A 24093-nucleotide genomic window follows, 5' to 3' on the forward strand; every position below is an offset into this window, starting at 1 on the left:
TTCACTCTCCCAGTTTCATATAAAACTAATGGATGACAATCTTTAAAATCCATTTTGTTTGCAAACCAGCATGGAGACAATTTATGTATTTCAACACAGCATCCAATAATTAACTGTCCAGATACTTTTCAGTAAATTTACACTATACATACAAGACCATAAGCTCAGTTGTCAAATAGTGCGATTTAAAGTGAAATAATTGGAGGATAGACCTTTTTAGGAGATATTTTTCATACCGAGATCATATTGCAAATTTGAGTTTTTATCTTTTATTAAACAGGTTAAAACGATATTCGTTTATTCGTTCAAGTATATCCATTATGTCATAATGCACACTTTAAAATTGCTTTTGTTATTGAAATATATAAAATATGAAAAACAAGGCTTATTATTATTATTAATATTATTGCAATCAGCACAAATGTTAGTTATAATTACTGGAAAAGTTTTCATTGGCTTGAATAAAATAATCGTTGAATAAGTCGTGAAGGTTCTTGTATATATAGGAGGTGAAGGAGGTCAGATGTAATATACAGTAACTTTTAACACAGTTAGAGTTTTTTTTTGTTTTTTTGACTTGAAAATGATAATAGAAACCGGGAAACTATAGCTTCTTCTACAGATTGTAACAATTGGGACCGGCATTGCTTTTTCTTTGCTAGACTGACCATTATACCAAGTACGATAATATGTTATGCCAAAGACTTCCTGAGAGAGGATATAAACTATCAAAAATTAATAGTTTTAATGAAATATTCAAACCCCAATATATAGTCCAAGCATTCACCCCAATCATATTGAAATCAAGCAACAGGAATGGTTACTTACACCTTCGGTTTGGATGAACTCGATAAGACATATTGAAGAAGAAATTCACTAATGATAGAATTGTGAACAAATGTTAGATATATTGCAAATTAATTACTTACCTGAATGAAACTTTGTTCATATCATATGATACAATGCTGCTAGTTTCTAAGACAGGGTGCTGAGAATGGAAACAAGTAGAGGTGGATATATAATTAATATATAACTGTAGAAAATCTAATCGAAAGTTTCATATGCACAAATATGTGTGTAATTGTTCAGAATATACATGAGCATTGGGTTAAAATGTGTCAAGAGAGAAAGAATAGTAACTCTTTTGCAGATATGGCAAATGCATTAAGGAGAATGCAGTGATTAAATCTAGTTTTTTCAAGAAAGATGTATACAGGTATTAACAGAACAAACGAACGAGATATACAGTGATAACAAAATGTCTTTACAAGAAAACACTGTATCGAAGAACAGCAGAACTAAGCGTAAAAGGTAAATATGCTCTCTAATGAAACTAAAATGTATTACTGGGATATAAAATTGTTAATTAGGTGGATTAAGCCTTCAGGGGATACAACTAAAAACGCGTCTAGAACTCTAATTCATATGTGGTGTGGAAAAGAGTTCAATTGTAATTATAATCAAACACAACCCTAACCTACAAACTACTATAACTGTGTAGTTAATTGCAGTTTTAAATCCTTTGATAATATATGCATTAGATTTATTATAATCTTAAAATAAATCATGCTTGATAACAGTAATTTTGTTTACTTATTTTATTTAGATTAGAAATTTGTTGTATGTCAAAACCAAACTGAACTAAATCTCAAGGCTGATACGGCAACATTGCAATGTTTTGACGCTCCAGATTTAGACGACGTATGCACAAAATAACTTTGGATAGATTATATGTCCCTATGTATAGTTTGTAACTAAAACTAAAGTGATAATGTCACAACTGTCAAATGAAGGTATTTCAAAATGTAACAAATACCGATGACACCTACTTTAAAAAACACGGCAACAAAATCAGGCGTCAGTGTTTAATAAAATTTCATTGCGAAAATATGTAACGGTAAATGATACTAATTTAATAGCAGCAAGAGTTAAACCCATATTAATTTTGATTAATGTTTCAGTATTATTTAAAACTGATTTGCATCGAAAATTGGTATGAGCGTGACTGTACTACTATCGTGCATTAACCAGGCGGCATTTGTTTCAATAGATACAAATATATTGCATAATATATTAACCTGTTATTGTTTTATTCATTTCAAGGCTGTCTCAATGGCCTACTGATTATTTAAACGCATTGTCAGCGAATCCGAATTTTAGTGATACCTAATTAAAACGATTATAAAATAAATACATGCGAGTACCTAATACGTGTGAAACCAATATATAACGTCACTAATTTCAATATAATAAACGTTTACTATGAGAAATATCCATAGAAAATCATGCAGAAGGATTTGGCAATCATCAAAACAACCGAAAAAATTAACTTAAAATAGAAATACTTGTTGTGGATATCCAGAAAGCTGCTTGTACATAATACTTCTGAATTTTTTTTACAATTTATAAAATCTCCTTTTTACCTACGAGGGTTTATAGAGATCGGACTAGTATTTTACGTAGGCTCCGAACCACGATCCTCGACATTATGCCTGCCGACTTAGAAATCATCCCAGAAGACATCTGGTATTACCCAGCATGACTGGAGTCATAACACATGATAAAACGTTTTTTTTTTAATTAAAAATCTAAGTTTGATTATTTTTTACCTTTTAGTGAGTTCCTTATTTATTTTTTGAAGTCGATTAAATTTTTTTGTTAAAATATTTTACTATTCTCTTTTTAGTGTTAGAAATTTACTCAATAAATTACGCAGTAATTTTATTAAGTATTACAATAGGTAGGCCAATTATAGGTGCAGCCCGTATGAGGAAAAATCGGTATAAGGAAACAATGATTAAAAATAAGAAACGCTTCAGGCCTAGGGGTCCGCTACCTAGCCTCAGATATTTGACAGATTTTGATGAAAAAGTTGCTGTCCCCGCCGGGAATCAAACTCGCGTCTTCCGCGTGCGAGATGAACGCTTCTACTGTTACACCATAGAAGTAATTGCCTACGGCATTTCCAATACTTGTGATATGATACGGTTAGTGCTTAAAAAGCAAACAATGGCTTTTACACTTTGCTTTTGGCTTCGGATTTACCGTCACATCAGCTCAGCATTAACATTATACACAAATATCTGATTATTTTAGATACAAAATATGTGAAAATTAATGTTTCCTTCGATATCCTCTCTTCCCCCAACTGATCTTGACTTAGTTCCAACGGGATCGCCTCGGAAGTGCACTATTTCGAATAAAAAAGGAATTTTCTTCGAACATAGAACCTCCTCCTTTTTTGAAGTTAGTTAAAAATATTTCAATCTAACCATTTCCCTACAAAATATATTGTCTCCTTCTAAAATATAAAATGTCTCTTAATTCCTCCAGAAGACCCTCTAAAATTTGTTCCTAACTGTCTATAGACAGAGTCTTTTCATATTTAGTTAGATATTCCATTTATTAATATTATTTTACATACGTTTGTGACAGAGAATCAGAACACAAAATTGAGTCACACTTTTGATATTGTTATTACTCTGAACACTTGTGAAACACCGTAAGTTGAAGGATGTGTGCCTTTACATTCGACAATCCACTTTTTTTGCCTGGAACCGGGAAGGGGAGTCCTGTTACCTGGTCGGGAAGACCCGCGGGTATAAGTGAGTTGGATTGGTTATGTGGAGACTGCCTCTGGGCTACCCACTAAACCCAACCCTATCATCTGATCCAATGACCCTAACTGATACTTCTTACTGTTAGTAAGGAGGGTGCCCGTAACCGGTAACACCGTTAAGAGGCACAAGGACCAGGCACGGACGTGGCGTCGTTATCACACCACGCAGCTTGCGGTACATGAGTTAATCGCTCGCCGGAGGAGGTCGAGAAAATTTACAAAAGCACGACGGGGAAGTGTCGGCTGTGATAGAATAAAGCCACGAGGAGCCGAATGAGTTATTGGCCTAAAATATCGGCCAGCTCGGTAATACATATCTGTGGCGACCGCCACGACCCCTTAGGCCACCACCAATTCACCATCAACAACTACAAAGGTTGGCAACGCCGGTGGATTGGTACCATGCAGTTCCAGGGTATAAAAGACCATCAGGACGACGTCTCGCTCTCTTTTCTTTTCTCCGTCCCCTTGTAACAGTACCACTTCCACAGCGCTACCGTACTTCCTTCACCTTAACCTAATATCCTGTCAATTCTCCCATCGACCACATGTATCAACCGTAAGTTAGAATAAACAACTTTGATTCAACCAGTGTTTTTAGTTCCCGTGCAAATTCCTTCCAAAAATAGTAGTGAGTGTTCTGATAAATAATCGCAGCGGCAGCCACACATTTCGACCAATTGACCGACCCGACGAACATTCCTACATATCTATTGTCCGAGAGGTGAAGAGTGGAGAAATATTTTGAGTAAACCTCGGATATAAAATAGTGAACTTGGGGGACATCTGTTTCTCTATGAATTTGATTGTTCCTGACGAACTAGGGGGCATTGGTTATTCTCCTGAGTATTTTGTTTTGAAAGACTTGAAGACGTTCCACCTGAGAGATTATATAGAGAGAGGGAGCCTGCTGGCCCGGTTGATAAGCGGGAAGAGCAAAATAACAATACCTTAACCTTTATGGAGGAACCTTTGAACATGGGAATTTCACCTAAATTTGTGATCGAAGAGAAGACCGAGATAGTTGGCTTCTTCTGACCATGGGCTCTTGTTTCCATGTGGATGGCAAGTGTTGCAGCCTCAGAATGGCGTTGATGATCTATGTTTAGTTCGGCGAGCTGCTTGTAGGGGAGATTTTTGAGTTGGGCTATCGAAATATTATCGAAACCCGGGGCCTTCTTGTTCCGCTTCTCGTTGATCATTTGCGTGAGCATTTTAGGAGTGACTAGATGGTTTAAAAGATAACTCGGAGGCACTTGAGAACGAACGGAGTTGGCATTCCTAATGATTTCGTCGTTCTATATTTGTAGCAGGAGGGAGGCGTTCCATTTGGGCCTCATAGGTTTTATCGAGGATCTCGGCCTTTTCGTGGTCGGTGACTACGAAAATTCCTGTCTCCGCTGACTTTAGGGGGACGTTATGCCGTTTTGCTAAAATCCATGTGTAACCTTATCTAAATATAAATAATACCAAAGCCAAAAGTAAAAAACAATGTCACAGATATCAAGAAACAATTACAACTCTGCCCATATCTGAACACCTTATTCCAACACAACTTTATGAGTCACCTAATGTCAGACACGAAAAAAGATCGTTGTATATATATAAATAAATCTCATTTTAACCAGTAAATAAATTATTTTAAATTGTTTACGTCAAACAAATCGAAACTGTGGCGTTTACAAATATAATACACCTATAGAAAAACACACTCAAAGGAAATCACATTGGCTTTGATCATTGTCACGAAAAGGATATAAATCACGATCATCGTTTGTGAAAATTAATGGGCGTATTCTAATTTGTATCGTTTATAAATCGTCTAAAATGAATTACGATCAATTAAAATACAATCGAATCGTTATTTTCAAATAAACAGAGCACGTTCTGGTTGAAAAAATACTTCATAAGCTTTAAAAGAAATATTTAAGCCCATTCCTGCTATTTATATATCTTCTAAAGTTATTTTAATACTTCCGTATAATAACATTGAAGAGCATAATACTCCATATACTTTTATTAAGTGCTTGCATGTATTTTAATCGTTTAAAATTGCATTAATTATGAAAAATTGGTACAATATATCAATATTAATATATTCAATAAATTATTAGTTCATTTTATTTTGTTTAGTTTCCCTTCAATAATAGCGGTAGTCTCCAAGCCGTTTCTTGAGTGGCAGTGATAAAAGTAACTAACTACTTCATCTTCGATTTAGTTTTTTGTTTTAAGAGGTATATTTAGATTAATATCCTGCTGTAATAGATAATTGAAATAATCCCAATTAATTTGATTATTAACCAGAATTGGATTTTGTGATTATCACTGATGGTTAGGTGTATTTAAGAATGATCCGAGTTTAAATCGGGACTACTTTAGATTTTCAAAATAGTCAATAAAACTCTTTTTTTTTTCAAAAAATCACTCTAACTTATGGACTTATATATGTTTATTATGTTATATATTGTTTCTGTAACCACATTTTATGTTTTATCAAGTTTTATTTAATAAGTGTTTCTGATGTTAAATTTAGCAATAAAATGTGACATCAGGGATAATGTCAATAGTTGTGCAAGAGACGTTGCGGCAGTTAGTCGTTATTTTGCAATCACATATCATTCACTTCATTCAAATGACATCGGTAGACATCTGCAGTAACAGTTTCATTAGGTTCTAACAGTTTGTAATACACTACACCTTGGTAATCCAACCATATGTACAATAAAAGTTTATAGACAAGAATATTCCGCTTCGGTGTCGATGTGTTTGACTCTCCTGGTTTAACCAATGACATTTTCTGCCCGGAATTATCATAGTACATTTATCATTTCATCGCCTGTCACAATACGTCACACAAAACTTTTCTTTTTTTATGTCTAGAGAGCATTGAAACCATGACGTTGAAACAGTTAAGTTCTTTCGGAGTTCGAGCTATGTTTTCATCTTGCAATTCATTCTCCTCGAACTTCTTTACTCTTGGCTGTTGTTTGACATTGACAAAATAACCACTTTTAAATCATGAAATCAAAACCGACAATTGAGATATGACGAAGCAGCATCATCATATTGACGGGCTTCGACAATAGATCAAATCAAACAACAAAATTAATTACCGTCACAAATGTAATGTGAAGCGTTCCACAATTAGCGCCTATACACATATAATGACTTAATAATGCTAAAAGGAAGACTCTATTTTAAGTAGAGAAGAGCTAATACCATCGAATTTTGGTCAGGTTAAACTGTTGTAACAGTTATTTACATGGATACTTCGCTTTTCACCAATAGACATCGCTGATCAAAAGACATAGGACATACTGATATAAAATTCTAATAATGTTTTTTTTAAAAATTGAATGCAAACCAACACATCAAATAGCACTGCAATACTTTTATTCTCATACATAGAGCATATTATTCCTGAAGGAAAGGAGAATAACTATAAATAAAACTCAGTTTCTTTTTCAAAAAATCACTCTTTACTATAAATCATTTGCACAATAGTACAAACAGCAATATAACTCTAATATTGTCATAATATTTTTAAAATATTAATATTGCTATGGAAGACTTTACACGATCTTGTTGTTTTTAAGGCACACTAATGCGTTTTATCTATAATATCACTAACTTATATATTAAAACTAGTCACATATATATACTTTATATTTAAAATCCATATATATAAACATGATATGTGTAGTTACATATATATTTGCCTATATTTAATATCACAAATATACTCTATTAACGAAATATAAGTTACTCACAATACACAAAGTCACTTTAAGTGTTTTTTTTTACTTTCACAGGGGAATCATCACATTTTGTTTGGAGTTTACCAGGGCCTCCATGGTCGCTCTTCGGGATTTTCCACGTTGTCCTCCTCCAGCTTCCTCACGACGAGGCTAAGAGGTTTCTGTTGAGCCTGACAATACATAGTGTCCATGGGCTCAGGGCTTTGACTTGGACTGTATCCCGAGCTGGATCCTGTGGAGGCGGTACTGGCACTTCGTTCGGGAACGATAGGCACTAAGAGAGGCACCGGTGACGGCATGGGTGGGTGGTGTTGGGCGGAGGATGGCAGTACTAAGGCGATTTCTCCGCTGGGTAGGCGTGTGGGTAATAGTTGTACTCCCGCGCCTTGCCCGTTGCTGAGAATGATACCAGATTGTGGCACTTGTTGTTCGGGTGACCGATGAGGATTGTTAGGTAGAATATGAACCTGAAACAAGAAGTATAACTATTAGTATTGCTGTATAATAAGAAAGCATCGATTTTCTTGGGGTGTGAAAAATTATTCTAGATTTGTATGGACTATTAATTAGTTTTATAGGTTTTATTTGAATTTGAATTTTTTGTCAATCGATAGCCGCTACTTGTTTCCATTCTTCAGACAATTTAGTTTAGCTACTCGATGCCTTGCTTAAACAATAGTAACTAATTAATTTAAAGATTGTACTAAACATAATTCCATGTAAAAAAAATAATTTTCAAAGTTCCCCCTGTAGTATACCTCTTAAAACGTATATCGATAAATGTTATATTTAAAATTTAATAACTTACTTGTACTTGTGGGACTTCTTGTGGTTTATTAGCTTGGCTCAGACAATTAGCCAAATGTTGCAACAGTTTCCTTTTGACAACCGGATCCAAACCAGGAAACCTGCCGACTTCTGTGGCGCACTCCGTGAAGCCGGCGCGGAATTTGTTAACCACCGCGGGATCCGTGACGTTCGACATAGCCGTCTGTTGACGCTGAAGATTTTGCAAATGCTTAACGGTCATCTCCAGGATGTCGGCTTTCTCTAATTTGGAATGACGGGCTGGCTGTAACACACAAAAGCGGAATTGTGAAAACGAAAACGTATAACATACGAACATTATGTAGCTTTTCTCTTATAGAGAAAGGAAATTGAGTGAATGCTTAAATAATTAATGGAAAAATAGTTCTAAACTAAACTCAGTTTAAGGATTCAATATTCATTAACAATTAAAACTATGAAAAAAAAATTAAATCATTATTTTATATACCGGAAGCAGATTTAAAAGATCAATTAATTGAAACCGCCTATTAAAAATGATCGAAATGAACGGGTTCAACGCAATGATGAAAATGCCGAATTATTCTCATAACATTTAGCTAATGTATTACGACCGAATCAACAATAGATATAAATAAAGTTTATCAGCCCGAAGTAGCTGTAAATCTGATTTCTCCAATGGAAAATGCCACAGATATTGGCAACAACCTGAATCCTAAAGATTCTCCTAGAATTGATGATATTTTACCTGGGTTAATGAAGTAGCTGTCACGAAAAGCAATCATCATGTCGGCATACATAGTCAATGTCTGTTTCAGACTGAGGCATGTTCGGGAATTCCGGATATATTAAGGTTGCACGAATAATTTATGCTTAAAAAAACCTAATAATCCAGCAGAACAAGAGGGTTATTACAGGCTTTTTTCGTTGAGAAACTGCTGTTAAAATATATTAAACCGTTTATAGAAATAGACTTCAGTTTCTTCCTTCCTTTTTTCTGTTTTCACACTTCCAGTTTGGATTTCGAAATCAGTACTCAACAATCGACCAAGCGTATGGAGTAACATCAGTTGCTGAAGAGGTATTCGAAGAAAAGAAATACTGCCCTGCAATATTCTTCGACATCTACTAACTGCTGGAATCATATTTAGAGTCTCGTATGAAGAGACATTCACAGCACTTAAAGCCATTTGGGCTGGAGATCCCCAGAGTAGCATCTTGGGACCAATCCTGTATCCTGTTGATACAACAAAAGAAACAGTACTTGAAACATTTGCCGACGATACAGTTATCATGACAAAAGATATATTTCTGCCTAAAGCTGTAGAAAAAGTACAAGTAGCAGTTAACAGGATCTGCAAATATACTTGACTGGAAAATACTAGCTTTATACCTCAAAATCTGTCCATGTTAATTTTGCGTTACGGCTAAATCACAAACATACTTGATGGATGTCCGATTCTTCAAGCAAAAACAGCTAAATACTTCGGCATACATCTCGATGGTAGGTTAAATTGAAAACATTAGACAAAAAGCTGAGCAGATTATCCTCAAAGTCAAGCAAATATACTCGGAAGATACTCTAAACTTGACCTAAAATCCAAAGATATTGGTTTATCAGTCAATCATAAAGCCAATTTGAATCTGCACTGGGGTGCACATATAGGGTTGCACTAAAACATCAAAATAGTAATCAAACGCACCCAAAACAAAGTTCTACTATTAATTACTAATGCATATCTCTACGCAACTAACGAAGAGCTACACGATGACCTCGAAATCAAATGGATATACGAAATGATTCAAGAGATCGAAAATATATTTATAGGGCGAGACATCTGGTAGCCACTTGTGCAAATGCAGCTCTTTCTGGACATGAATAGAATCAGTCTTTAACATTATCTAATATTGTTTTGAACGTTTACTAAATAATACACATCCTGTTAACTTGAAACCACAAAAAGTAACTGAGCGCTATCAGCAAATTACAGATCCTGCATCCATTTGATTCTAGGAATGCAATGACTCCTGTATTTCACAGTTGTGGATTTCCGGAATTCCAAATGCGTCAATTATTTATTTACGCAATCGCCATAATAATGAGCTTCCGTCAAAATTTCTATTATCTCTTAATAAAAAACGAAACAATTTTCTGTGCACAGTTTAATATTGAGAAAATTATATGGATTTTTCCTGTCAGACTTTGCACTCTTGCCTTATGACAATCACAGAAAGAAATTTACAAGAACTGTCCTGTCGCTCTGACCGCTACGCCAAATAAGCCGGCTTTTTTGAAATTCTCAAAATCGAATATTTCCGAATTCAAAATAATATCTGTGAGCGTATCAAAGCTTTCTAAGAATTATAAAAAATAATTACAATTAGTGTGAACAACATAAGTCAACCAATTCATCAACCAACTATGAAAACTAAACAGCTATCAACTAGAGAAAAATACGTTGTTATACTTGAAAGTAAGTACACACAAACTTCATTTCTATATATTTTATCCTATATATTATTCCTATATGTTAGAAATGCTTAGAAAAAATGCCAATACTTTTTAGAACCTACATATATTGATAAAGACGTATTAAAGATAAATACTCATCGGATGACAATTATCTTACAGATTACTGGAACCGGTTGATTTACTTTACGATTATTTTATTATTGAAAATATTATGTGTTTTAGAAGATTCTAAGCCTTCAGACAAGGTGTGTATTTATATTATGAATCTCTTTATATAGACAGTCCGCCATCTACTTCGAATGAGCAATAAAAAGTTTTCAAAATTAATAATTAAATAATAGGGAAAATAATTCTAGAATGTCGAATATTTAAGAAAACCAAGAGACTGTTTGACATCTAACAGATTAAATTTTTGATGATAACTTGTGTATGTGAAATGAAGAGATACGCTTGTTAGATTTTTGAAAAATTAACTCTAACCTACAAACTATCGTGGCTATTTAATTAAATGTAGTTCAAGTCCTTCGATAATATATGTATTAGATGTATTGAGTTGTTAAAATAAATTATATTTAATTGTATTAGAATGCTGTTAGAAATTGGAGTTAAAATAAACTAATATGCGTAAAATGTTAACCATAAATGCGGCAACATTGCACCATTTTGACGGCATAAACTGAGAAGACATGAGTTCACCGCTACTTTGGATAAACTGTATTGAAAAGCGAAGCCTGTTCAAAATGGACTTGTATACAATGCTTGATGAGTTTCCGGACACTGTCCCAGGAAAATCAACCATCAAAGATTGGTATGCTAAGTTTAGACGAGGTGAAATGAGCACCGAAGACGGTGAACGCAGTGGACGCCCGAAAGAGGTTACCGATGAAAACATTTAAAAAATCCACAAAATGATTTTGAATGACCGTAAATTTAAATTGAATGAAATAGCAGACACTCTAAAGATATCAATTGAACGTGTACATCAATTGAACGTGTACATCATATCATTCACGAATATTTGGGTATGAGAAAGCTCTGTGAAAAGTAGGTGCGCGAGCTCACTTTTGACCAAAAACAACGACGAGTTGATGATTCGGAGCAGTGTTTGAAGATAATCAAGCGTAATAAATCCGAGTTTTGCATCGATATGTGACAATGACCGACGACCGAAGTCCAATCGACAGTCATCCGAGTGGAATGCACACGATGAACCCGCTCCAAAGCGTGGGAAAACGCAACAGTCGCCTGGCAAGATTATGGCGTCTGTATTTTAGGATGCGCATGAAATAATTTTCATTGACTACCTTGAAAAAGGAATGACCATCAACAGCGACTACTGCATAGCGTTATTGGTCCCTTTGAAGGACAAAATCGCCGAAAAACTACTGCATTTGAAGAAAAAGAAAGTGCTGCTTTACCAAGATAATGCACCGTGTCACAAGTCAGTGAAAACGATGGAAAAAATCCATGAATTGGGCTTCGAATTGCTTCTTCATCCACCGTATTCTCCAGATCTGGCCCCCAGCGACTATTTCCTGTTCTCAGATCTCAAAAGAATGCTCGCTGGGAAGAAATTTTCGTAGAATAAAGAGGTGATAGCCGAAACTGGAGCCTATTTTGAAGCAAAGGACAAATAGTACTACAAAAATGGTATCGAAAAGTTGCAGGGTCGCTATAATCAGTGTATCACCCTTGAAGGGAATTATGTTGAATAAAAAAAACTAATTTTGCCAAAAAAATTTAAAAAAATCAATTAAGTTTCATAAATGTGTATTGTAAGTCTTATCAAGGAAATGTAACTATTGAGGATCGGCAACTACAAACGACAATCTGTTGAGACTAACTGATAAATTATTTGCTACACGTGTACCGCGTAAGTTCACCGATCCTGACTGCCGATAAAATACTTACGTCTTTCTTCATGGCGTCCAAGATGAGCGTCTTCAATTCGTTCAAACAGTTATTGATACGGGCCCGTCGTCGCTTCTCCATGATCGGCTTGTTGCTCTGCAATAAAAAAAAAACGAGGACATTAGTACGTTGCGGTCGCAGAGTACGCGGCGCGACGCGGTACGATCTTAGCGCGCGCGACCTTGTAACGCGCACACCCTGTAACAGCCTCGGCGTGGGAAATAGTGTTGCGTCAAGCGTGGCCGCCTCGTGCCCGACTTGGCAGCGTGCCGCGACGCTCTTTTGTTTTAAATTTAGTCGAGACGCCGGCTCTGATCAAATGTCGACCGACCGCGGGCGGTGGTTCTGCGTGTAGGCAGGCAGGACAGGCGGGCAGGCGACTATTCCAGACCTGACCCACGTCGAAATCCCACAGCGGAATTTTCGCTTCCACGAACAACGTTTAAAATCGATGATATGGTTGTAATTAGCGTTGGGAACTGTCGACTGAAAACAGTCGATAGTCAAAAGAGACAACAAAAGACTGAAATTAGTAGTTACTATTTCAATTAAATGCCCTAGGGGTGTCGAAAAGTTCGACACTCTCATAAAGCCCTAGTTTTTTATTATCCCTATTTATATTAATAGTCCAAACATTTCAAAACTAGTAATATACGTTTCTGACATATACACAAAATTAAATTACGAACAAAACAAATCTAATTTGTAGCTCGTACCGACTTCAAACTGATCAGTTGGTAGTAGTTAATTATTACAAAGATTATTACGTACATATTTTATTTTAAAACATTTTTTTGTGTTAAACATTTAAGTTTGATTATTTTTTACTTTTTAGTGAGTCCCTTATTTATTTTTTGAAGTCGGTTTGCTGGTGAATTAATGCAAGTACAACAGAACAATAGTAATAAATTAATTTGTAAATTAAGATTGTACTAAGCATATCTAATGTAAGATGTAATTAAATAAAAAAATTAAAAATAAAAGGTGTGCTTACAAATAATTTTCGTTTTTTTTTTCAACAGTGTTATGATTGAGATGGAGATGTATATATGCATTCTCATGAAGCTTCATTTTGAATGATTAAAATTATCATTATATCTTATATATTGTAAAGAGGAATAATGACCTACAGATATTTTCGATCTCAATCGATCTTTGCCGACTACTTATCAGTCTCGCTATTATTTTTTTGAAATTATCACATATTTTAATTTTTGTTCAGTAAGCTTTGCCGAATCGACAGCCAAAAATCAACACCAGAACGTCTAGATATATTTTTAATATTCTCATTTCGTTAATTTTAAGTTACGAACATGCCTTTAAAGGGAATTTTTCAATATTTAAATTATTTTCCAAAATATATCCGTTTTAATTATGTGGTAACGAAACTTTAAATGTATTTCCCTCGAAACTATTTTTCTTTTAAATTATTTAAAAAATATTTTTACTAAATTTTTTGTTATTAAAAGTATAGTCGTAATTTACCAAAAACGTTTCTCTTTTATTTTTTTCTTTGTATGATAACAACACTTCTCTGGATTATTTCTTTTTTTTGGATTCAAATTACAAGGAAGATTGGAATCGTGCCAATGAGGGCGCTTCATTTTTTTTGGGACACCCCTGCTTCATCAATCTGTAACTTTTTGGAATTACAATTTTTTAACATCTAGATTAGAATACTCCCTTAAAAGCACTCATACAGCATATTCGAAATATAAGAATCCATATATTTAAGCCTTTCACAATACTGAGTTAAAACTTGTTGGATTAGAAAATTGAGATATCAGAGGATTATTTTCGACATATTTTGCTTTTTTTCTTTCAAAAAGGGGAAAAATGTGTAATGAAATTGTGTCGTGTTTATGGTGATGAGGACGAAGTCCCGAGACGCTTTACAAACAGTTACAAAGGCCATAATGATGACGCCAAGGAAGGTGATACAAGTGTTTGGTGGGAAGGGATAAAAATTGTTCATCATTATCTGTTCAAGCCATTCAAAAGTTGTTCAAAAAATTCAAAAGTCAAAGCCATTCATTCAACTACTGCCAACAACCATTGATTCAAGCAGACTATTAAATGAAATGATGAAAATTAATCAATAAGAAAGGTGACTATTGCAAAACTATCTTAATGGTATAAAGGCGGTAAAGTACTGCAGTTTTTCGGCCAAAAATCACAGAACTTCTATTATGACTGAAATATGATTCAGTCACAAAATTGACAAAAATACATCGTTCAAAATGGTGTTGGAAGGTAATATAAATAAATTCATTTGATGCAATAACAGAGAGTATTTATATAGTAATATAATTATGATTTTTTGATAAAATCATACTTTAACCACAAAATATTTTCAAAAAATTTCATTTTTTATTAAACCCCCCAAAAAAATTAAATAATTGTTTTATCTAATTAAAAACTTACCCGTCTATTATCACTAACTCTCGTTGTCGTTCTTGTGGTCCCATTAGTGTTCACGTTAGCGGTAGAACTATCCATAGTGACCGGAATGATACCAGGTCCAGCGGTACTGTTCATCGGACTGACGCTAGCGGTTGATGACTGAGGTAAAATCCCAGAACTGGTGCTTGATGTGGTCGTGACCATTTTCGAAAAAATGTTTACGCGAATAAACGAAAAAAAAGCGTCCGTAAAAATAAATCACGGATCACCGGAACTATGCGGATACACTTCACTACTTCACGCTTCCTGGCTGAGAGTGCGTAAAGATAGAACACTCAGTGAGAGCGACTGTACGCGACTGTCTACCAGACTGTGTCGGCGCAGAATGAGTCGTTCGACGTTCGCGTGGACTTGAATCAGGCAAATCTGCTGAAAACTGACCTGTTGTTCGGAGCGGCGCGGCGTTGCCGCATCATCCGAGATTCCTAGATACCAGGATTACTTCCGTTACAAACGATTTTAATTTTATTTATTAATTTGATTGACCATAAATAAATTAAATATATATTTTTTATTTAACAATTCAATAGTACCTTTTTCTTACTTCAAACTGTATTTTTTATTGAAATAGTAATAACTATGTTTTAGTTTACATTAACTGAAAATACATTATAATTATTGACATTCGAAGCAATATTGTAATTCAATGTAATGTAAATTCAATCACCAAAATTAACAATAATTTGTTATGAATCTTCTCGAATGATAATTGCAAATAGATATCCCATGATTTACCTATTGGTATTTTGTAAATAAGACTACTATTTATTAATATCAATTTTTTTAAGCTAGTACTTATACATCTTTGTCATATTCGTTTTTCTTACAATATAATTAATACCAATTAAAAGAATTAAACTTTTTTTTGTTCTGAATTTGAAAGGAATCTGAATCAGTTTTAACAAATAACAAATGTTAAGACATATTGTCGATTATGTGATTAAATAATATTATTGGAAGCACATATTTTATTAATAATATAATTCACATTTCCCATTCACTTTTTTTAAATCAATAAGATCAGATGAGAATAAACACTTGCATTTTCTCTAAGTGAACTTATTATTTATTTGCACTAACAACCAAGATGAGCAGCTGATTATATCAAACAGTTGTAATCAATAAGGAATATTAAAGTAAATAACAAAATTGAAAAAAACGAAACGAAAACGAAAATATTTTATCAAATATTCTCTTATCTCTAATTTTTTATCACTTCATATTCACATCATATTCACATAATATTTTAAACCATAGAACTAAAAAAAAAACAAAAATGCACTTCTTTAAATTTCAAGTTCTATATATAATAGAGGAATTGTTTTTTGGTATAGCTGCCAAACATTATTTTTTATTCACCATTAAATACTCTATTGTTGACTGCAAGTTATTGTTTTCACTAAAGTACCTCCATTCAAAACATTAATTGCCAGGAAACTTTTAGAAATATTGGAAAAACAAGTAACATTAATGAATCCAAGGTAAATATATATTTGATCAGTACTGATCGAATTTTAATATGTTAGCATTGCTGTAGTTCAACACATAACTATAATTAGGTAAACTGAAATTAGCTCAAACAATTAGTATAATATAACAATATGTTTATCCATTTTCTAATACACTCATGCACTAAACAATCTTCACAATCTTCTGATTTCTTGCATGTTGTCCAGTAGCTGTATTGTATATCCATTTGATTCCGAGGTCATGGTGCAGCTCTTCGTTAGTTACGTAGTAATAAGCATTGGTAATTAATCGTAGAACTTTGCTTTGGGTGTGTTGGATTACTAGTTAGTTTGATGTTTTAGTGAAACCCCATAATTGTACCTCATAGAGCCAAATAAGCTTTATGATTGACTGATGAACCAATCTCTTTGATTTTAGGTCAAATTGAGAGTACTGAGAGCTTGACTTTGAGTCTAATCTGCTCTACTTTTTGTCTGACATGATGTTATATTTGGCCATCCATAATTAATTATTTTTGTTTTTGTGCAACGTTAAAAAGTTGTGAAATGGTCATTTTGGTAACTCCAAAGGAGAAAATACTGTGGTGTATATGATAATGAGTGCTGAAAGGAAATTTCGATGTTTCGAAATATGAATCTCGTCCTGACCTACCAATCGTTGAAATAGTCGATAATAAACAATAAAGCAGTTCTGAATTTGCAATCCAAAACACTGAATATTTAGTCTTTTCATAAATTAACAGTGAAAATTTAATAAAGCGAATTTTCATTTGTGTGAAATTGAGCAATTTTTGAAAAGAATTATTGAGAACAATGAAAAATGGATTACATATCATAATAATGTGCAAAAAATGTGATCGGAGCCTGGAGACGCTTCAAAAACATTGTAAAACCTGCATTCATGTCAAGGAAGGAAATGTTTGGTAAGATTGGAAAGCAATTGTTCGTCAGACGTAATATATATACAATATATATTCGCTGTGTAAAACATAAACAATAAACAAAATTACTTTTTTCCTTCTTATAATACCAGATAATTAATAAAATATTTTAACAGTATTACTAGGAGGAAATGTGTCTAATTGGGACAAGGTAACAACATTGAAAGACCTGGAGGACGATACATGACAACACACATGTTACAGGCCTACAGCTATACAAGACACCCAACCACAAGCTATCACTAATAATTCACAGTTATTCCACCATATTAAAATGTTTTATTTCACTTTACATTTTTATATCCTATAAATCAAGGTGTACATTTCCTCTCACCAAAAAAAGAACCGATGATAGGTTTAATTTAAATTTTGTTTGTAAAAGATCAGCAGAAGTTTTAACCGAAATTAAAAAAAAACATCAAGATTCCAAGGCAATCTTGATCAATTTAAAAACAGAGCGTACTTAAAGTGCTTGACAGGAAAGTAAATGATCATATTAACGTTTAATCAAGACCGCGATTTTCACTGTCAAATAATTCTACGGACACATACAAATTAAAATCAGAGCTACAGTGATTTTAATTAAGTCGTATCTATATAATTTCCTAGCAGATATTAAATTAATTTTGGATATGTACAATACGAATAAACTAGGTTATACAGTAAATTCAAGGATATGAAGACATTGAAATATTGTTGTAAAAATGACCTCGAAAATCCACGAAATTACTATTAAACTGATGAATTGACATTTACATCCCCCAGATAACTTGGTGGAATCTTATGATAAATCTGATTAGTAATATATATTAATGGATGTTGAAATAATTCGTAATTTTATCCACTAATTTTAAAAATAGTTCTTGAAATTATTATATAATTCATTGGGGAAAAAGTAATTTCGTTTTTTTCATGTTTTTCAAGCACTACTTTCGACAATTTTGAGATGATACCATGATGGGCTAGATTACTATGTTTAAAGTATTACTTTATGATATTTCTACAGATTTACTTTATCTGAAATAAAAGTTTTCTCTGCAATCTTGTAAAAAAAAACGTTTGAAGCAGATCCAAATCAGGGCGTGACGTAATTGTTTTGGTCGAGCTGAACTGTTTATATGGATACAGGTCTTGGTTATAGATTATTTTAATAAGTTTTTGTTATAATTAGACATTATAATGTGTATCGATGATACGAGGGCCTCTAATGTCTACGAGGGCCTCTAATGTCGTTATACAACATTAAATTATATACGTTATACGTTATATAACTTTAAACAATTTGTGAATTTTGGCTCCAAGGTAGAAAATTGGTCGAGAAATGTGGTTAGACCTTGCGTTAGGCGTGAACCAGGCCGTATGGCTTGAACATCGGTAATTTATTCACAGCAATGAGAATATTCTAATGTAAGTATTTACTGTTTATGAACCTTTAATTATGGCTAAAGTAAGTATGTAATAAATCTAACATCGAGGTAAATAGCACTGTTTATTGTGTATATGAGACCCTAATAATTTTGTCCTTTTTTCAGTTATCAAATAATATGGAAATTTGCATTTAATATAACCTGATGGATTCAGTCGTACAAGAGTGTCTGTATAGTCTTATATGAATTCAGTATAATAGGTGAATTGAAAAGTCCTTGGCCTGACACATAGATGGCGCTACTAGAATTAAATCCATATATTTTTTAGTTTGTAAATAATAGCATTTTAAGTGAAGCAACTTTTGATATTGTGAAAGAAAAATGGATAAAAAGGAATTTCGCCTGTTGATGAAATATTGCTTCTTGAAGGGAGAAAAACAGTTGAAGCAAAAACTTGTCTTGATGCCGAGTTTCCGGACCCTGCCCCAGGAAAATCAACTATCAAAGATTGGTATGCTAAGTTAATAATAAACAGTATATGACGTTAATGTTTCATAGCGCTTCTGATTGGTTTTTGAATAAACATAGCGAATTTTGAAATTTTCTGTTTTTATTTCTGGTAAAATCTTAGTAATCCCACTTTTAGTTTTACAATAAATGTATTTTTAATAATCTCTCTACAGTGTATTATTATTATAAATCAATATTTTTCTGATTCTTACAATTTACTGATAGTATTTTACTGATGACAGTCATCTAGCATATTACGCTACTGTAGTGCTGTTGAACTATTGAAGACTTCAGCACGAGAAAACTAAACCAAGTGTATCTTTTTAAATTGTGCAAATATTTTAAACTAGTGGTATCGGATAATGCATTAATGATCGAAATCTGTTTTATGGGAAAATTATTATTTTCATCGATACACACTTTATTTAATGTAGACTATGCATCATTTTCATTCAGATTCAGGTTCATTTTCACCAATAGGTAGAAGCAATGCCTGGCAAATGCAGTGAGTTGAGTAGGATTTCCGATTAAAGCCTTTTTATTTAGATATTCATGAATTTCTTTAACACAATTGTAAAATTACGCTGTCGTATTGTTGAATGTTCTAGAAAACATTAAAGAAATAAAATAATATTATGAAAACCGTAATACAGTAAACAGTACTTTTACAAAATAAAATCTAAATAAAATCGAACTGTTAAAATTCCGCTAGTGGTCCACACTGAACCCTGTTATTAATAAATACCCAATAGATAAATAAATATCAGTTAATCCGATTGGCAACAGTTAGATCTATTTTCAAGCATTTTCTTCTTATCCCTCGCCGACTTTTATTGGTGGTTGTAAAGTCGAAATCAATTCTGACCTAGAACCAATCGAAAACCTTTAGTTCGAACAGTAGTTAAAAATAGCGGTCATAGTTCCTACCTAAATAATTGCTGGCGGCATATTTAACAAACATCAATAAGGTACGTACCTGGTTTTATGGTATAGTTTCGGAAAACCCTTCATTTACCATTTCCGAAATGTTTATACTTGTCCTTAAAATCGCTATATTTTTACCGCGACTAGTCACTTTTTCGCATAATACTATGGTAGTGCTTCGAACCATCATAAAAGAAATTTTATATTAATTTATTTTAGGACTCTCATTTTAAATAACGTTTTATGACGTTTAACTGTTATAACTAAGGTAAAATGTATACATTTTTAATAGTATTAGTAGTAATTTGAGTTTATATCCGAAATTTGAACAAATATCATCCGTTCAGTGATGTGAAGTGAACAAAAAAAAATTTGGTTGCATTGGTTGAAAGATGTTGAAAATTCTTATTACAGAAGAATAGACCAGTTCGGAACTGAACAATCAATTAAACTGGAAAGTTCTACCTCACCCGCCGAATTCTACAGACCTTGCTACTTGTTATTAGTACTTGGTGCAGCATATGAGTCATGATCTGTCTGAGAAGCGTTTCACTTATGAAGGTACAAAAAATGTGTTGATTCCTGGATACATGAAATCCGTAAATTGCCTGAAAGATGGAAAAGTAGCGACTATCGATGAAAAACACTTTGAATAAAATATACTGTACCGATTTTTCAAAATAAACCTTGATAAAGGATTGATATTGATAAAGGAGACAGGACGGTCCACCTAGTGTTGCAATAGTCGCGGGTTCGAATCTTGCTGGGTCAAGGTCGTAAATTTATGTTTGTGATTATTTAATATTTGTGATTGTTCTAGGCGAGAGTACACCATCCGATAAGAAAAATGATCCCAGTCACCGCACTAACCAAGCTAGATAAGATCGGATGTCTTCTGGGATGATTTCTAGAGTTAGTCACTCGCCAATAGGTAGGCTTAACGCCGAGGGCCGTAGTTCGGAGCCCACGTCAACTGCAGGTCCAGTTCAGGTAAACCCCCTAGTTGGTAAAAAAAAATTAAAAGAAGTCCTTGAACATTAATTGTAATTACAAAAAAAATTGTAACATAAATTTATGAAATTATTTTTATAACCACTTTAAATGAATTGTCTTAACGCTTTTACGTTTTACTTTGCCTATACTTCGAGTACAACTTAAACTTTTATATCATTCTATCCCCTATACTAAGATCCAGACAACAAAACCGTATTGATACGCCACATACAATAAGAAGGGCTCATGAAGAAAATTATAACCTGGGTATTTGTAAAAACGATTTGTTACCAAGGTGTCTGTCTGATGATTTAAATTCGATATAGATTGTAGCAATGGTGGGAGAGTATCGAGTGAAATCAATCATGTATTTTTTTTTAATATAATTTTATATATATATATATATATATATTGAAATATTTTCAATGAGAAGTAATAGTTTCACCGATAGAATATTCATTTTTATGTCAAAAGAATTTCAACAAACTATTGTAACTAATTCAATTTACTAGTTGTTACTTTTGAGTCCAAAAATCATTTTATATTTTAATAAAAAATACGAATTATTAAAATTAATTAAATACATCTGTATATAGTATAAGTTAGTCGAAGGATATATAATATTATTGATGATTATGGTTATTTTTATGTTTTGACGTAAAATGTAATGCATATTTATAAGTTGCATGGCCCTGATATTTTATTAAGTCCGTACTTGACCATTTCAATAAATTAAAAAGAGAATTATTTTTTTATCTTATTGGTATACTAGTTAAACATAATTTCAAAACTAATAGGTTTTCTTAATTGTATCTTGTTACATCACGTTAGAGAAAAAGTAGAGCAGAGCAGGTTTAAAGACAAAAAACTTTATTAGTTAGTCGGAAGATACCTTCAACGTGATTTAAGATTAAGATTTTAAGACTTTGCTTGCAAGTGCTACAGACCAATACTAGTATATTAATGTATAAATTAAGATTATCCTAAACAAATCTATTGTACGTATTACTACGTAATACGTAAGTACATATTCTATTGGTCAGCGTTATCTGAGCATTTTCTAAATTAATCTGAGTGAACCTTGATGTTTAATAATAGTCAGAATCCATCATTATACATCGTATATAGGTGACGCTTTCGGTGTTATTGACCACACGATGACATTCAAACTTTCATTGGCGTCAGAATTCCACCTCCGAGACTAGGGGGAAAGAAAATCTTCTCTTTTTGAATCTTCATGCGTTTTTTTTTCAGTTGTTACAGTTGGGTAGCTTTCTATTAGAAATTCTGCTCCGAGCATCTATCAATGATTGTTTGCTTCTTTTTTTTCATGTGGTCGTTCAAGTTGTCGAAAAAAATTAGATGTTTCCTGAAAATGAATTTGGAATATCGCTTTTTGAATTGTTAAGGGATTTTAAAAAATCGAAAAAAATACCAATAGTGCTTTCCATTTTACAACAAAATCTTCTCACATTGTACAAGTGTTTTACATAATTACAAATAAATTGAGTTTAGTTGAAATAATGTCTTAAAGAAAATATGTAAATGGGCATCATATCATTTAACTGAAGGACCTATAAATTGTGAATTATTTATGTAAATGTATCTGAGTAGACTGCGAGTATGTAAATTATCTGATCGTTTTTACATACTTGTTAGTATTACTGTCATATTATGACAATTTAACAATATAGAACAACTAAATATTATTAACTAAGATCATTGGAAAACAAGAGATCAAGATTAAAATGATGTTAAAAACTTATACAAAACGCTGCCGAAAAGACTGATGCCGGTTGTGAACAACAGGGGGGGATTTATCCATACCGAAATACAAATTAAAAATATTGAGCAGTTTTTTTAATATTTCTATACCAAAGTATGCTAAAGTTTTGTCGGGGACTGTAGCTAAACCAGAGTCAACGAATATAATATAATAAAGAATTGATGAGAAATATAAAAACCTAACAAAGGACAAAACATTAATATAGAAGATATAAAATGAAATTAGAAAAATAAAATAAGAACTAGATCATTGAGCCTATCTCTCTTAAAATTATTTTAAAAATTTTTTCGAAGAGGAAATATTTTATCACGTGAGAGATAATATCAATATATTAATCGGTTTAGAGAAAAATTTGGCTCCCTTTTTCATAAAAACGGGGTCACCTATAGAGGCGCGACTAATAAGTACATTCCAGCAAAAAGAAATACGTCCAAATCAAGCAACTAGAAATAGCCCTTAGATTAATGGCATAAAATATATAAACAAATATTTTAGGCTCCATTTTCATTGGACCTGGTCGACGCGCTGCCAACCTAAACTTTTATACGATAGATTATTCGTCGTTTCTGTTGTAAATAAACCAACCACAGATGCGTAACGACAAGACCATAAATTATATATTTGAAAGGATATTAAAATGGAAATTGAGTGAGTTAAAATATTATTAAATATTAAGCAGTGTTATTTAAGATGTTGTGTTACTTTCGATTATTCCCGTATAAGATTATAAAAAATTATTAACAATAGTATGATCATGTACACTACATTTTAGATTTTTTGTTGGGAAAATCTAAAACGAAAAACCGGACATATGTGAATGAATTTATATATATGAAAAATATTTCAAAATTTCATCCCAACATAGATCAACAAAATTCGACAATAACAAGAATCATCTGTGCTCTTTATGTAAGATAATTTTCTGGTGACATTGTACTACAGGTAATTTTAAAGGTCATTAAGATTTTTCTATAGATTTTAGTGGTATTAACTTCTAATTTATTTCAGATTTCGTCAGTAAATGCATTTATTAACAAAGCACTAACCGAATATTGTAAGAAATAAATGCGTTAATTTGTGAGTTAAAATCAAG

At 32.8% G+C, this 24093-nt stretch overlaps 1 protein-coding gene across 1 annotated transcript; it reads right to left on the minus strand.

Annotated features, from left to right (window-relative positions):
• Positions 1-7075: 7075 nt before the first annotated feature.
• On the minus strand, positions 7076-15372 carry LOC143190430 (protein hairy). The gene is made up of 4 exons (XM_076394698.1): positions 14972-15372; positions 12548-12643; positions 8186-8449; positions 7076-7844 (listed from the first exon to the last, which is right to left on the minus strand). Exons 1-4 carry the CDS (start codon positions 15152-15154, stop codon positions 7458-7460), a joined length of 930 nt encoding a protein of 309 aa, XP_076250813.1. The 5' UTR covers positions 15155-15372; the 3' UTR covers positions 7076-7457.
• Positions 15373-24093: the final 8721 nt, after the last annotated feature.

Source organism: Rhynchophorus ferrugineus, unplaced genomic scaffold, assembly GCF_030347505.1.
Source record: "Rhynchophorus ferrugineus isolate W39M unplaced genomic scaffold, kcgeb_rfMv2 rfM2, whole genome shotgun sequence".
In the NCBI taxonomy this organism is placed as follows: domain Eukaryota; kingdom Metazoa; phylum Arthropoda; class Insecta; order Coleoptera; family Curculionidae; genus Rhynchophorus; species Rhynchophorus ferrugineus.

Bases quoted from the DNA above. Each gene is read 5' to 3' on its own strand.
- LOC143190430 (XM_076394698.1), bottom strand. From the start codon at position 15,154: ATGGTCACGACCACATCAAGCACCAGTTCTGGGATTTTACCTCAGTCA. The intron at 8,450-12,547 runs GTAAGTATTTTA...TGTGTGTTACAG, and splicing joins TGGACGCCATGAAGAAAGAC to CCAGCCCGTCATTCCAAATT. The intron at 7,845-8,185 runs GTAAGTTATTAA...TTCTTGTTTCAG, and splicing joins AAGAAGTCCCACAAGTACAA to GTTCATATTCTACCTAACAA.